We start from the raw sequence: 13,643 nt of genomic DNA, 5'->3' as shown, positions 1-13,643 counted from the left end.
GCAGCAGGTAAGATTGCACATCATAAAACATACGTCATAAACTAATACTGGCTCAGGCGGTAAATGCCTTTTTTGATGCTTGGCCTCAATGCAGCATATCCAACAAAAGATTGAGTGATGTTGATTGGCAGTTCCTTCAGGACCTGGAAGTGATCTTGGAGGTAAGTACTGATGTGTTCAAAGCTCGTGATCTAATTTAACATTTCATACCAGGCACCGCACACCGCCCAGCAAAACTCTCCAGTGAAAGCACTCCCTTACTGAGCCGTGCTGTTCCAACTTTTGAAGAGTTGATCAATAGCTGGGAGTCTCTTGGCCAGCACGTACCTCACTGTAAGCCTATCGTCGACATAGGCTTAACCTGGGCAAGCAAATACACTGACCGGATGAGTGCGACACATGCTTATTCTGTCGCTATGTGTCAGTCCCGTGTTTTGTTTTAATAAATATTGATCTCATGATTACTTTCATAGTTATTGACCCTGCGATGTGGATGTCTTGGATGGACAATCTATGGGAGAAGGACCATGTTACTGAAGCCAAGGAGTGTATCTTGAAGCTGGTATGTCTCTGTTGTAAATAAATGCACGACATTGGATTGATTTTTCTGCAGATGCATAGCAAAAGAGCGGAAAATGCTGATCCTGCACATTCTCAACCTGTAGTGGCCCCACAACCGCTGCCACGCACACTAGGCTCACATCGCTATGGACTTCCCATGGCACATGCACATGTGCTGCATCAACACGGCGGTGGTCAAACAGTAGATCAGGAGTTCGCTGCTTATGCCACGGCTACGCTTAGTCCTCATGGAACAGACATACTTGCGTTCTGGAACGTGAGTCCATTACCTCTTCAAGTCACACCCTTTTCATTAACCACAAGCTGTTGACTAGGCTTCGCAGTCCATATTCCCGACTATATTTTCAATTGCCATGGACTACGCTCCAGTACAAGCCTCTGCGGTGCCGTGTGAGCGAGTATTTTCATCCAGCAGCGAAACCCATATGAAGAAAAGGAATCGCCTCAGTCCCATTTTGATGGAAGCATTGCAGATGGTCAAATTTTTCCTCAAGAAAGAATGGCTTAACTTTATGAAAGGTTGGGCAGCCTCTCAACGGGACATGGAACATGGGGTGGTATACAACATGGGCTCTAGTGAGCCTTTGACATCTACCCACAGCGCAAATGACGCTCTTCTCAGAGCCATCACAGAGGAGGAGTGTGACAATATCGAGGACACTGCTATCATCTACGACAAGTGACCCTTACTTCTATGACTTTTTTTTGTCTGGCATCTACTGTTTTGCCTCTCGCCTGTTGTTTGCACTATCTTGCTCATTGTTGTGCTGATTTTGATTTCAATGCTTTATTTGTTTCTCACCAGCCGCACAGTGACCAGCTGACAGTGTGCGCTTCGCCCGACCCAGTCCCAACCATCTCTGATATCAACACGTTGTGATTGCCAGCAAGGAGTTTCAGGGCGGACTGTTGAGACTATGGGCGGTATTTTCACTTCCCCGCAACACTTGTGCATGTGTTGAGCGGCATTACTTTTCTGACATTGTCCTGAGTCCTGACCTTTGCTCTCATTTATTTGATAGACAGATGAATCAATACCATGGGAGACGACTACCCCATGCTGTTCCGTGCGTGCGAGCCTGAACTGTGATGACTCCGTTTTACTTACTGACGATGTTCACAGGTTTGGGACAGATGAGCTTGAGGCAGTTCCTTATCCCGACTGAAGTTGCCCATGATGCAGTCGCAGAGCTCGGTGAACTGGAAAATGTTCAATTGAAGGACGTACGTGTGCTCCTTTCAACTGTTGTCACGCTGCTGTTTTTTTTTTTTTTTGGATCCTTGTTTATTGTCCTGTGGGGCGGAGCCCTATGGTGGACACTACATACACTATGTTTACTGTCCGAGTTATGTATTATGTTGCTTTGTATGTCGACTCTTTACAATGGTCTGTGCTTGCACAGGGATGTGGACGCCGTCTTAAGGCGTTGGTTTGGTGTGTTACAGGTTGGGTGCGTTTCCTCTCGTTCTCTTCTTCCCCTCTCATCTCCTTCCTCCTCACTTCTTCTTCTCCTCTGGGGGGGTTACCTCTCTGAAGACCTGTTCCATCCTTTTCGTGCATGCGATGTATTTGAGCGTCGCTCTTATTCCTTTACTGTGGCACAACAAATATTTGACTTGGAGTTGACGCGGTCCAACTTCCAGACTGAGTGCGTTGCGCTGTCTAGCGTATCTGGGGCATACTAACAGGAAGTGATGGACAGTTTCTTCATGGGCGTGACATTCCTGGCATGTTGCTGAGGGCGCTTTGGCTATGTGGTGAAGGTATTTGTTGAGTGTGACGTGGCCTGTGCGCAGCTGAAATATTAACATTCCGTGCTTCCTCGGCAGGTCTGCAATCCGTTTTGCGAAATTCTTGGATGGTGCTGTTTGATCTATGGATTGGAGGTGGGTGTTGTGGGGTGATTTGCGCATGATGCTGATGGCTTCGCCTTTGATCTTGTCGTAGAATTGCTGTTTGAGTGCGGCTTTGCTTAACGGAAGGGTTCTGATCATGCCGTTTCGTGTCAGAAACGGTTTGGGGAGCTCATTGGTGTCTGAGGAGCTTCCTGCTGCCGCCTTTTTCGCTTCCTCATCCGTGGCTTCATTGCCTATCGCTGCTGAATGATATCACAGTTGAACCCTGCTGTCAATCCCTTTCAACGTTCCTATCCATCCTCTATATGATTCGTCCCCATTAGTCACGGCTGGACCAAGTGCTGCGCATAATATTGACAAGCTTGATGTCACACTTGCCAAGCATGAGACGTGGCTCGTGCAGATGAACGATAGCTACAAGACGTTGAGTGAGTGCATGAGGGAGCTGGTGGAGGCCCACGCTGGAGGGTCTCTCACCTGAACGCTGCTTTGCAGCATTTTCAGTTGGTTCAGGACCAGTGTCCAGTCATTCTTCAAGATATTGATACCACTACTTCCTTTTTTCGTGAAGCCCTTGCATTGCATCTGCAGGGCCATCCCGATTCTTCTTCCATCTTTTAATGCTGAGTTCTCAGCTGTATTGCAAGGGTGCTATCAAACATATGTATAAGTCTGCTTTGACATCCCCTGTTTTTAATGTGGTTTTAGGTCGCGTCCCATATGGACTGGTATTCCCACATATTGACATTCGAGCACGTCTTGTGGCATGTCCTAAGGGGTAACCTGTACATGAATCACACGGATATCACAGAGCCCTTTGTTGATCCTGCTACTGGCACTGAGACGTGCAAGAATGTGTTCATAATTTTCGCGCATGGTGACGCCTTACTTGCGAAGATACGGAAAGTGGCAGAGTGCGTGTGTCATTCACATTTCTGTTGTACAACTACCGACTAATCCTAGGGGTAGTGATCAGAACGCACATCATCGCAAGTCCAAGAAGGGAGAGGACAAGGGGTTGTTGAAAGATGGGGGATTCATTGTGGAAGGAGACGACCAACCTTACGTTCCTCATATCCCTTGACAGAGCAAGCACGACATTCGGTGCATTTGCATTTGCATGCGCATTATTGTTGCTACTAACCGAAATAGTTCAATCATCTTTAGGATATGCTGTAGAATGCACTCACTCATTCTCTCGGACCCTGAACCCGAGTACCTTCGCCAACGCAATCCAAAACCTCGACGGATGCCCCGACACATAAACAAATGTCACTTCTCGATCCTGCAAACCTCTCGTCTCCCTCGACATCTCTGCATTCCTCGCCGTCACCTGCTTGGCTTTGGTGATGTGTGCGATACGGACCTATTTTTGGACTTAACACACGTCCAAACATCACAAAGGTACAATGTACCGCCATTTGGGGTGCCATTCTTGTTGTATGTGAAGGATCTTGGGAACTAAGTCGTTTACTTGGATTGTTGATAATCGATCGATAGTAAGATGTAACATTTCTAAATTTAATCTCATTTCTAAATTTAAATTACGCTAAAATTATCTACACAGGCTTGAGCCAGCTTGCAGCTACTTGCCGTGGCTGTATAAGCCAGACCGAGTTTTGATTACGTAAGCAGCATGACTTGTGAGTTTCGGTCAAGCCCGAGAATCAGAGCCGGCTTTAGCCGGCACTAGCCAAAGCTGCGGCAACACTACCAACAAGGTTTCAGCCACTCACCACTTGCTGACCGGGCATGGGATAACGGCAATACCCAGGCTGAGTTCCATTCACCATATTCACTATATAAGCCTCTAAACCTTATACAACTGTTTTTCTCCTTTTCGTCCATCGTCTAGTACTTTCCCTACACAAAATTGTACTACAGGACTTACAGACTTTACATAGACGTTTCATTTCGTTAGTGCTAGTGATCGATATACAGTTGTTGTCATAGTTTGTAACAAAGTCCAATAGTAAATGCTTGCCATTGCATTCTCTCCATCGCAAGTGGTTCATCGCCATCTGCAAGCGGAAACTAGACGATGTACGTGTGTGTGCAGTTGAGATCATATATTCAGTGTAATGACTTATTTACAGTGTTGCGTCAAATCCTCCTGGCATTGTTGTAGGGTATACTAGTTCGCCTTCGGGAGTTACGTCATGCTTACTAAATGTAAGCTATGTGCTCTCACCTGCATCAACGATCAGTTCTATTGACTTCGGGTTTGCGCTCAGCGCATTTCTAAGTGACCGCAGTCCCTTAGCCACACAGTTCACAATACCTTGTGCTACTGCAGGAGGTATGATATACTCGTTTGTTGTTTGAACCTAATAATGTATCAGCCATACAGATAGCTGAGGTCAATGTTCGGCCTTACTATTGTCTCGTCCCCCCTGGGTTGAACGTAATCTGTGCTCCGGTAGTGTGGTGTAGGGATTCATTTCTGGCTGGGCTTGCAGAGACTGTTTTTACCTTAGTGTTATGTTTGCACTTTTGTAGCTTACATAATCAAGTTATCTTTTCACCAGTTACCAGTATGAGTCAGAGTACTCAGCAAGTTTTCATGATATTTCCTCTTCTCTGAGCCTTGAGCCTGGTCCAGAAACCCTTTAGGGTCGAATAGCAGCTAGGTTCTGCAAGACCCAACATTGTTTAGACTCACCATCTGAATTGTTGTACCTTCAGCGGTATCATACCATGTATATCAAACCCCAGCGTGGCAGCACGGAGTGCTGTGTTCACGTGCTTGCGTAGCTGTTCGGTGCGCAGATCATCTGTTTTAAAGTGACGTCGTAAATACTTATCCGCAGTTTTCTGCAGGCCGCGAATGAGTTTGATCCTTTTAGTGCAGTAGTTCTCGCAGCTCTCAGTGTGCGCCCTGTTTCCGGCTGCAATGACAGTGAGGGGTCCAGTCTCTCACTTGCGTAAGCTGTGAGATGTACCAGCATAGTCGCCGTGCTAACCTCTCTATCTGCCATAATGGTGTCTGTACATCCATATGTCCCGTTGGAAATGATGGGTAGGTCAATCTCCATATCTGATCCCATTTGCGTCTTCTAACATATTTAAGTTATCACGAATTATAGGTGATTGATTGGCTCAACATTGTCACGACTCTCAAGCTCATTTTGATAAGATCTCCAGGATGATTGGATGTCCCATTCAAGGTCTTGACTGTCGTATGCCGCCAATGACCTGATGGCGCGCGGTGACGGTCTGGCATACGGTTTGAACCATGTATTACAAGCACTTTGTTTGCGAGGAGGTAATTTGGATCCCATGTTGTGTAGTAGCAACTTACTGACTTTGTGACTTGGAATTTGATCGAACAGTTTTGTTGCTGTATCAGACTCCGCAGAACGTCGTGCTCTTGACAATAGTGTAACTGTATTGATGTTAGATGAGTGTTACGCAATTTTGTTGTAATTCTCGATTGAGCCTTATTTGAAATGCCTTGGCTGTCTCCATAGCAAGTGCAAACAATCGATCCTTGAAGTGTTAATTGTTGAACGGTAGTTTCCTCTGCATCTTGCAGATCCCTTTTGTCCTGTTTCTTTGGGTGACACTGAATACTTGAACAGTTATATACCATTAATCACTGCGACACTGATCAGATCCTCAATTATGGAAGTATGTATCCAATTCTACCAGGATGCTATGTTCACTGACAACACATAGTTTTCCAACAATTTTACACTGACTCGTCACACTAAGGCGGTCAATGTATTGGCTGTAAGCAAGCTTGGAGCATTGCTCCTCACCGGGGGTAGCTTGTCATTTTTCTTACTATACTTGTGCTGAAATTGTGCATAGGCAATGATGGTTGGGTTGTCCTGTGGAGCCTCACATCAGGGGAAATGATTCAAGAAATATATTCACCAGCGGCGGGATATATCAGTGCAATTACCTGGACGGACATGGATGATCGCGGAGAAACCATGTTTGCATTTGGGGCATCCGACGGTAACATCCAAATGTATGAAAGAATTAATGATGTAAGTACATGATACGTGGTGCCATCGAGTTCGGCTTACACTCATCATTATGCTAGGCACTCTTTGAATTCTGGAGTACTACCATTGGTCACTCAGGCGCAATCGAGTCACTTGCATGGGATCCCAATTATTGCAGACTGGCAAGTGCTGGTGACGGTCACCCACAGGTTTGGAACCTGACACCAGACAGTTCGTAACCATGTTGTAGTGTTGGTGTGTGTATTAATAAATACATTTTGTAGAGACATTCACGTCGATGGTCTCACAGCCCGAGAAGCAGGCATATGTTGCACGCACTGTTCACTTTTATGACAAGGGTGCTTCTTTGTTGGTGTCATACCTGGAAAGTGGTGACATGTTAGTCAAGATTTTTGATTTTGCTTCTTTATCTGACACATTATCAGATTTTGTTATTCAATAGAGTCCTTGGGATCTCAAATGGCACAAAAAAGTGTCAAGCAGGATGTACATCGGTTTTGATTCAGCACTTGTACTTCCATTAACCAGCACTGTTTCAGCGGCAATACTGCTCTTGATGGCAACTACTTGCTCGTGAGCGACCTCAAAGACGGGGTTGACAAATACACCATTCCCACCCTTACACTGTGTGCAGTCCTTCAACCATGTAATCTTGCACAATGTTCCTTTGCAAATTTCTGTTGCTCGACAGTCGGGGTTACTATTTGTTGGCGGTGACGATGGTTTTGCTCGAATTTTTGATTACACCACGGGTGCATACCGTGGACAGTTGGACCATGGTAATCATGGCGATTGCATCACACCTGTAGTAGTAAGTCACATCCTTCCCAGTGGCTGATGAAATAACCCTGACAAGAGTTAGTCTCACGAAGGACACTCAAGGTGTGTTGTTGTCACCGGCACCTGCCTTAACGGGCACAGTAGCGTGAAGGTGTGGGGGGAGGATGATGTGGTATGTTAGATCTGCTCAATTTATGGCCATTTCTAATTTGGATCAGATGTTAAAGGAGCATGCAACATCCCTTCCATCCTCATCCCCATTGACCACACTTCAATTGATTCAATTTGCCATCATCTGCATTCTTGTGAACGTTCTCATGCATGCCCTGCAATCAGGCGCTTTTTCCACTCTTTACATACTACTTCAACATGTACAAATCCCTGTTGTCTGGACGTAAGATTATACTTGATGCTAGGGTTGCAGCGAGAAACTGTATATATCCATATGCTTTATCATTTTTGTGTACCTACCACTTATACTCGAATAAAATCTTTCGAATATATGCAAGTGGAGCGCTTTGGTAAGTTCTCATATGCTTAGTCATGCAATGTGACACCGAAGTGGCTGAAGTGGCAGTGGGTATTCCCAAATTGGCATTCACTACAAATAGGTGCGGTGTTTGTATCATGCTTTCCTTTCCTACTTTCATCATCCATCAGATATTAGTAGAGTGAGCGCTAGACCTGATTAAAACACTTAAGTAGTTAGTTGGGTACAAAATGCCTAAGCACCTATCTAGTACCCAAGCACATGGAAAACATCATAAATGCAGCAAATTATCTCGTGAAAAATCACAAGTAAGGCATTTGCCAGGTGATGGCGTCGGTACTAACAATGCGCAAAGATAGTGTCTTTCGTGAGTCTCGAGGCAGAAGTCGCCTCAGAGGATGAAGATTCGGAAGGTGAAGAAGATGATGATGGTGAAGTTTGCTGATTGCCTTATCGTACGCTGTCTGATTCTTCTTCATGCAGATCGATTGTTTGTTGTCTCAGACAACAACATTGTAGACGATGAGTCCGACGACAATGCCGTGCATCCTTCGTCCTCATTGAAGGATGTTGGTGCTTGGGACATCTTTCGGGAACACCTAATGACCGACATGTCATTCGAGGAAATGCTAGAAAAGTTGCATGCTTATCTTGGCGTCAGATATCGCGAAGAGGATTGGAAGGAGGCAGTAGACTCTCTGTTCACTGGGGATGGCAATATTGGCATCGCGTTAGACAACCTTGCGAGCATCAAAGCACACTACCTTCATTGGAAGGAACATCGACCAACCTCTCGTCAAGTCGCCCTTCCAACAGTTTTATAGATGCGGTCGAGGACATTGATAGGCGGTTCGGGCAAGGGGCTGTGAGGCCATCACATATTATCTCGGATGAGGGAGACTGCAATGTAGAACGAGTGGTCATGCCCAGAACATCAGGTGAATGGGTTGTAACAGTACCTGGTATGTATCTGAACCTTCATCCACCTGTGTCATGCTCAGCGATTTGCAGCATCAAAGACATCATTTCTCGCAGTATCCATCAAAGCATTCGGCTTAGAAACTTATACCCATCCAACACTTCCCGGACGCTTGTATGTCACTGCACCAAATTCCATCATCATCCGAGCAGCTTTTCCATCCTCTCATGCCGACTGCTTCCTCTGGTGTGCATTCGCTTCTGATGATCAGACTCCGCATGCTAGTATTGCCATTCCTGGATGGTATCGCATGACGCATGGTGCATACAATCGCGATATAGCGTACAGGCTATCATATGATGATCCTATGAAGACTGTCAAGTTGTTAGTAGCCTCCAGACGACTGAACGACCCGAGGGACATTGGGAAGCTCAGACAGGAACATCGCCTCCTTGAGCACCCTGCTGGTGTTGAAAACTACAAATACCGAGGTCAAGAATACATCCATGGCCTGATGTGCATCGAACAGCCTATTACGGATGTCATCAGAATATCCCTCCCTGCTGCGCAAGACATTGTCCTCCACAAGGAGTTGGGGTGCGACCCAGAATTTGTCTCAGTCACCATGCATATGTATTCCGCTCAGTACTGGAGAGAAGGTGATGAGGTGCGAGTTGTCTCTGGGGCTTTGTCAGGGACCTGGGGCATCATATTGGATGTTCAGATCAATGATGGCATGGCACTGGTGGATCTGGCCTGCGTCCCAGGGTCGAATGGCGCACTTATCGATATAGATGCACCAGTCTCATTTCCCATCATGGACCTGCGGAGGCGTATTCAAGCGGGGCATCATGTCCGTGTCTTGGATACAAGTGCAGAGAAATCAGAGTATAAGGGCAAGGAAGGAATAGTTCTCGAAGCTGTCAACGACACACTCGTTGTCCTGGATTCGGTCACAAAATCTGAGGTGAGTGGTCTCATTCCTTGGAAAGTCACTAGCTGATACACCAATCCAGTTCATCGTATCAAGTATTTCTGTTCAGACCCACATTGTCAATCGCGGGTTATCCGCTTCCTTCAGTACCATTGTGCCAACATCGACGGTGCTTCCTGACGACGACACAGCGATGAGAGGTGATGGTGTCATAGTACAAAAGGCGGGAGATTTTTACTTGAAGATCGGGACAGTAACAGCTGTCGATGCTGTATTGAACCAGTTAACGTTCCTCGTCTCGGGTACACGAGACATCTATCTGACTGTTCCAATTCTGTGGACCAGTGTCTCTCCTAATCTAGCTGCCCTGCGTTTTACCCCAGCGTGCGGATATGATGTGGCAGCCGGAGACATCATACAAGTTGTAAGGGGGGTAGCATGGAACCTATCGGGCATTGTCCTTGATGTTGACCTGAGTAACAAAACCTTGACATTCCAAGGTCCCTACACAAAGGTACGTTGTCAGTCACATTCATCGATCTTATTTGACTGTGTCTATCTCAGATCACGATTCCCATAACTCATGCCACCAGGATCAGCTCAACAGCAGAGCACGACCCTATGGCACGGTGACCTGCACCAAACTGGTTCGGTGCATGGATGACCAATGCTCTCCCATGAGCCCGATGCCCTAGAAATCATTATGAACAATCTTCCTTTACTTTATGGTTCAGACTGCAGTTCAGATAGTATTTTCATTTCTCAGACAGACTCAGATAGGCTGAATATTCTTGTATATTTAATTTTGCGGTAAATTCTGCTTAGTCAGCAATAACAATGACTCAGACTGAATCCCACACATGTCAAGTAACAGTGTAAAATAGTTCTTGCATAAGTTGCCTTGTGGGAACTTTCTTAACACTCTAAATACACGGCTCGCGTCATTTCTACGGTCAATAAAGTAACATCATAACAAGACACCAACAAATAACATAATCAGTCTGTTACTTAATATTTGTCACATGATACTAAGTTATATGACTCTAACAGTCAGGTGACCTATGATCCTAAACCAAATCATGACAAAGCAACCTTTTGAGATGACTAAAGCTTGATGACACAAATTATAAAGCACATGACTACAGTAAATAGTATTGGTACAATCTGACTAAGCCTATTCCCCTTAGAACGTGGGAAATAGTAACACAGCCACCATAATTTATCTATATAAGACCCCACTTTTTGCCAATAAAAATATGCATAGAGGGAACTTTTAAGCCCCACAAAATAAATTTGAGTGTGAAGTGTGATCAGTATCAACAACAGTGACAAGAGCTGTTAAGCAACTAACTGAGAGGTCATTGTAAGCAACATCCAGCAATACCTTTAGCTCATCATCAACAACTGTGAAATATCTTGAGCTCACTGTGCTCAACAGTGAGCAAACTTTTTCTTTGATTTTCTACTGGTGAACCTCTAGTCTCTTTCTTTTCTTTTCTTTCTTCTTTCTTCTTTCTCTCTTTCTTTTTCTGTTTCTTTCTTTGTTTCTTTCTTTTCATTTGTCTCTTTTTCTGTTCAGTTCGTTCACATCTCAGTGTTATTGTCTGAATTTGTTTCAAGATCTTTGTGTTGTCTTTACATCCATCTAAGCACCGGCTTAGTGGGAAGACTTCAGAAGTTGATAGTGACGCTTGACCTCACTCATCTGAGTAGTGATACTGAGCCAGGGTTTTCTTTGTCTGCTAGACTTTAGTTGTTGAATAGGGGACTTGGTACTGAAATCCAAGGACGTCTGTTCCTGATTCTGTTTAATACTCATCGTGAGTTCCTTGGCAGCAGGTTCAATAGTGAACTAAGAGTTCTACTGATCACTGATTAGTCCTGACCTTTGATTCTACCTGTTTGTGCTGAGGGGGTGATTGCTATAATTTTGCACGACTTTCTGTAGTAAATTTATTACAAGAAGCACTGTTACTGAAGGAAGGGTTTCCCTTATCAATCTATTTCTTTTTTTTATCAGTACCATACTGTTGGGCTGACTTTTCTCTGTTCTCTAAACACTGCCATACCATTGGAGTGAATCAATTTCTTTTTGTCATCACCATACCGTTGGGCTGACTACATTCTGTTTATTTTATTTTCTATTGCATCCATACTGTTGGATTGACTGGTATTGCTACTGACCTCACAAGAAGTACTTTTTGTCTGAACATAGCTTGGGGAAGTGTAAACAGCCACCCACGAACAACCACGTTATCAGTCATTGGTATTTGTCTGAATCGCTGACCGTGGAGATTTTTGATTTTGTAGGTGTTTATCTATAGATCATCTATCTAAGAAGACAACGGTTCATCGGCAAGCAAGTAGTCATCATTCATGGGCATATGAAAGCACTGCGTGGAACACTGCGCTCTCTCACACGTGATACGTGTCAAGTTGACCTCTTCCAAGGTCAAAGGCAGCAACTTTCACGAAGCCATGTCGTCAGGTCAATTCCATTCTTGTTAGTCTCAATCATTACCACTCACGAGCAGACAGTGAATCAGGGGACCTCCTTAACAGAGGTAGATTGTCAATAGAACAATTGAAAATATTCATTCAGATGTTGCGTCAATCGTACATTCAGAGGCCTCCGAGAGCCCACACCCCACCTCCGAGCCCACCTCCTCCGCAGTCCGCCCCTGAACCCCGCCCCAATCCATGGTCAATTGACTTTAGCATTGAATCAGAGACTTCTGTATCTGAAGAAACATCATCCACAGCCCCTCGTGAGATTTTCGTAACCTGACTGTTCTGCGTGGAAGTAATATGTATTATCACAGCATATGATCCTTGGCGAGTGAATCCTGAAGACTCGGAGGGGGAGAACAATTCTGATATCCCAGATTCATCTCGTGCGTTGTTTTTTTAATTACTGTTGCTTTCTGCCACTTAACTTCTCAATCAGCTGCACAATTCCTGTGCAGTAGCAAATTAAGCTCGGTACTAGCTCGGTGCCAATTAGTCTTAAGGATACTATCAGCACCAAGTGGCACATGGTATCAGAATTACCATGATAGCCTGGTTCGTACACTAGTTCCAGATCTGTTCCTTCTGCCAAGAGGACCCGTCGCACATGGAAACATTGCGGTCAGATACCTCTCAAGGACAAGGAACATTGGCGCGAAGGACGATGAAATTCCAATGTGTTATGTTATCGCAGAGCCCCCAACGGGCAACGGCAAGAGGTTTGTTGTGACATGTGGAGATGATATCGGGACCGTCTACTTTACGAAGGTGGCGAAGAGGAACGACGCCATTATCACGACAAGGGAAGGTAAAAAAATTCCTCGCTCACATACTTGCCTATTGGGCGATGGCGCCATGTAGTTTGCAAATTCATTCTTGTACTGTAAACCCACTCGTAACTACTCCAATACCCGTTTAGATACAATAGTTCGCAAGTTGATTCTTGCACTGCAGACCCACTCGTAACCACTCCACTCCAATACCCGTTTAGATACAATAGTGTTCTCCTACTTCCGTATTGTAATCATTTGAAATTAGTATTGCTTCTGTACACAAAAGGCCCTGAGGACGCCTACAACGCAACAGCGATATTTTCTTATTGTCACAGTGTGGTCTGACTACACGGCATTGGTAACCTCACCAGTAATCTTATTGTGTTGAGTCTTATAAGCACAGAGCCCCAACTCATACCGTTTGCTATTGCATACACTCAAGTTCTCCTTTACACATGGATTTGCGTTACGTACATCATTCTTTTTGTCCAAAGCTCCGCTGACATGCAGCAGAAGGAACAAACTTCAGTTTCCGGCTTGCGTCGAAGTCGAGTGCACCCTCAGGAGCGTATCGGTTGTCAAAGGACCATCAGACCGATTACTTTACAACAGGTATTCATTAAGTCATCCATGGCGCTCCTAGTTTCATGCTCTTTATAGCCACCATACACCTGGCTTGTGCAAGCGACAACATTTTTGCTTGCCGTAGCATTCTTCAGTTTCGCTCTCGGTTTCGCCCTTTTATCTTTGGATTATCTGCAGAGAGGCATACTCAGAGTTGGATATTGTCAATGTTTATTCAAATAAATTAGATCTACTATGTACT

At 45.0% G+C, this 13,643-nt stretch overlaps 4 protein-coding genes across 4 annotated transcripts; 3 read left to right on the top strand and 1 right to left on the bottom strand.

Annotated features, from left to right (window-relative positions):
* Nucleotides 1–3,998: 3,998 nt before the first annotated feature.
* Nucleotides 3,999–5,907, bottom strand: F5147DRAFT_657287 (uncharacterized protein; the record flags this gene model as incomplete). Its single annotated transcript, XM_041434248.1, has 11 exons — nt 3,999–4,037; nt 4,176–4,214; nt 4,256–4,302; nt 4,331–4,473; nt 4,534–4,582; nt 4,631–4,766; nt 4,817–4,832; nt 5,102–5,327; nt 5,360–5,495; nt 5,741–5,824; nt 5,851–5,907. 11 exons carry the CDS (start codon nt 5,905–5,907, stop codon nt 3,999–4,001), a joined length of 972 nt encoding a protein of 323 aa, XP_041287412.1.
* Nucleotides 5,908–6,063: 156 nt separating this feature from the next.
* Nucleotides 6,064–7,591, top strand: F5147DRAFT_657286 (WD40-repeat-containing domain protein; the record flags this gene model as incomplete). The annotated part of the gene is made up of 10 exons (XM_041434247.1): nt 6,064–6,069; nt 6,118–6,205; nt 6,253–6,434; nt 6,491–6,623; nt 6,677–6,791; nt 6,839–6,899; nt 6,942–6,986; nt 7,048–7,224; nt 7,276–7,365; nt 7,412–7,591. 10 exons carry the CDS (start codon nt 6,064–6,066, stop codon nt 7,589–7,591), a joined length of 1,077 nt encoding a protein of 358 aa, XP_041287411.1.
* Nucleotides 7,592–8,028: 437 nt separating this feature from the next.
* On the top strand, nt 8,029–10,169 carry F5147DRAFT_657285 (uncharacterized protein; the record flags this gene model as incomplete). Its single annotated transcript, XM_041434246.1, has 6 exons — nt 8,029–8,050; nt 8,167–8,478; nt 8,508–8,645; nt 8,719–9,569; nt 9,646–10,050; nt 10,101–10,169. The coding sequence occupies 6 exons, from the start codon at nt 8,029–8,031 to the stop codon at nt 10,167–10,169; spliced, it is 1,797 nt and encodes a 598-aa protein (XP_041287410.1).
* A 1,845-nt stretch (nt 10,170–12,014) lies between these two features.
* F5147DRAFT_657284 (uncharacterized protein) lies at nt 12,015–13,010 on the top strand (the record flags this gene model as incomplete). Its single annotated transcript, XM_041434245.1, has 5 exons — nt 12,015–12,039; nt 12,071–12,304; nt 12,359–12,430; nt 12,484–12,852; nt 12,964–13,010. 5 exons carry the CDS (start codon nt 12,015–12,017, stop codon nt 13,008–13,010), a joined length of 747 nt encoding a protein of 248 aa, XP_041287409.1.
* Between the last annotated feature and the right edge of the window lie 633 nt (nt 13,011–13,643).

This window comes from Suillus discolor (assembly GCF_016758755.1).
Source record: "Suillus discolor strain FC423 chromosome Unknown F5147scaffold_81, whole genome shotgun sequence".
NCBI classification, from domain to species: domain Eukaryota; kingdom Fungi; phylum Basidiomycota; class Agaricomycetes; order Boletales; family Suillaceae; genus Suillus; species Suillus discolor.
This window is presented reverse-complemented; position numbering and strand designations above follow the sequence as displayed.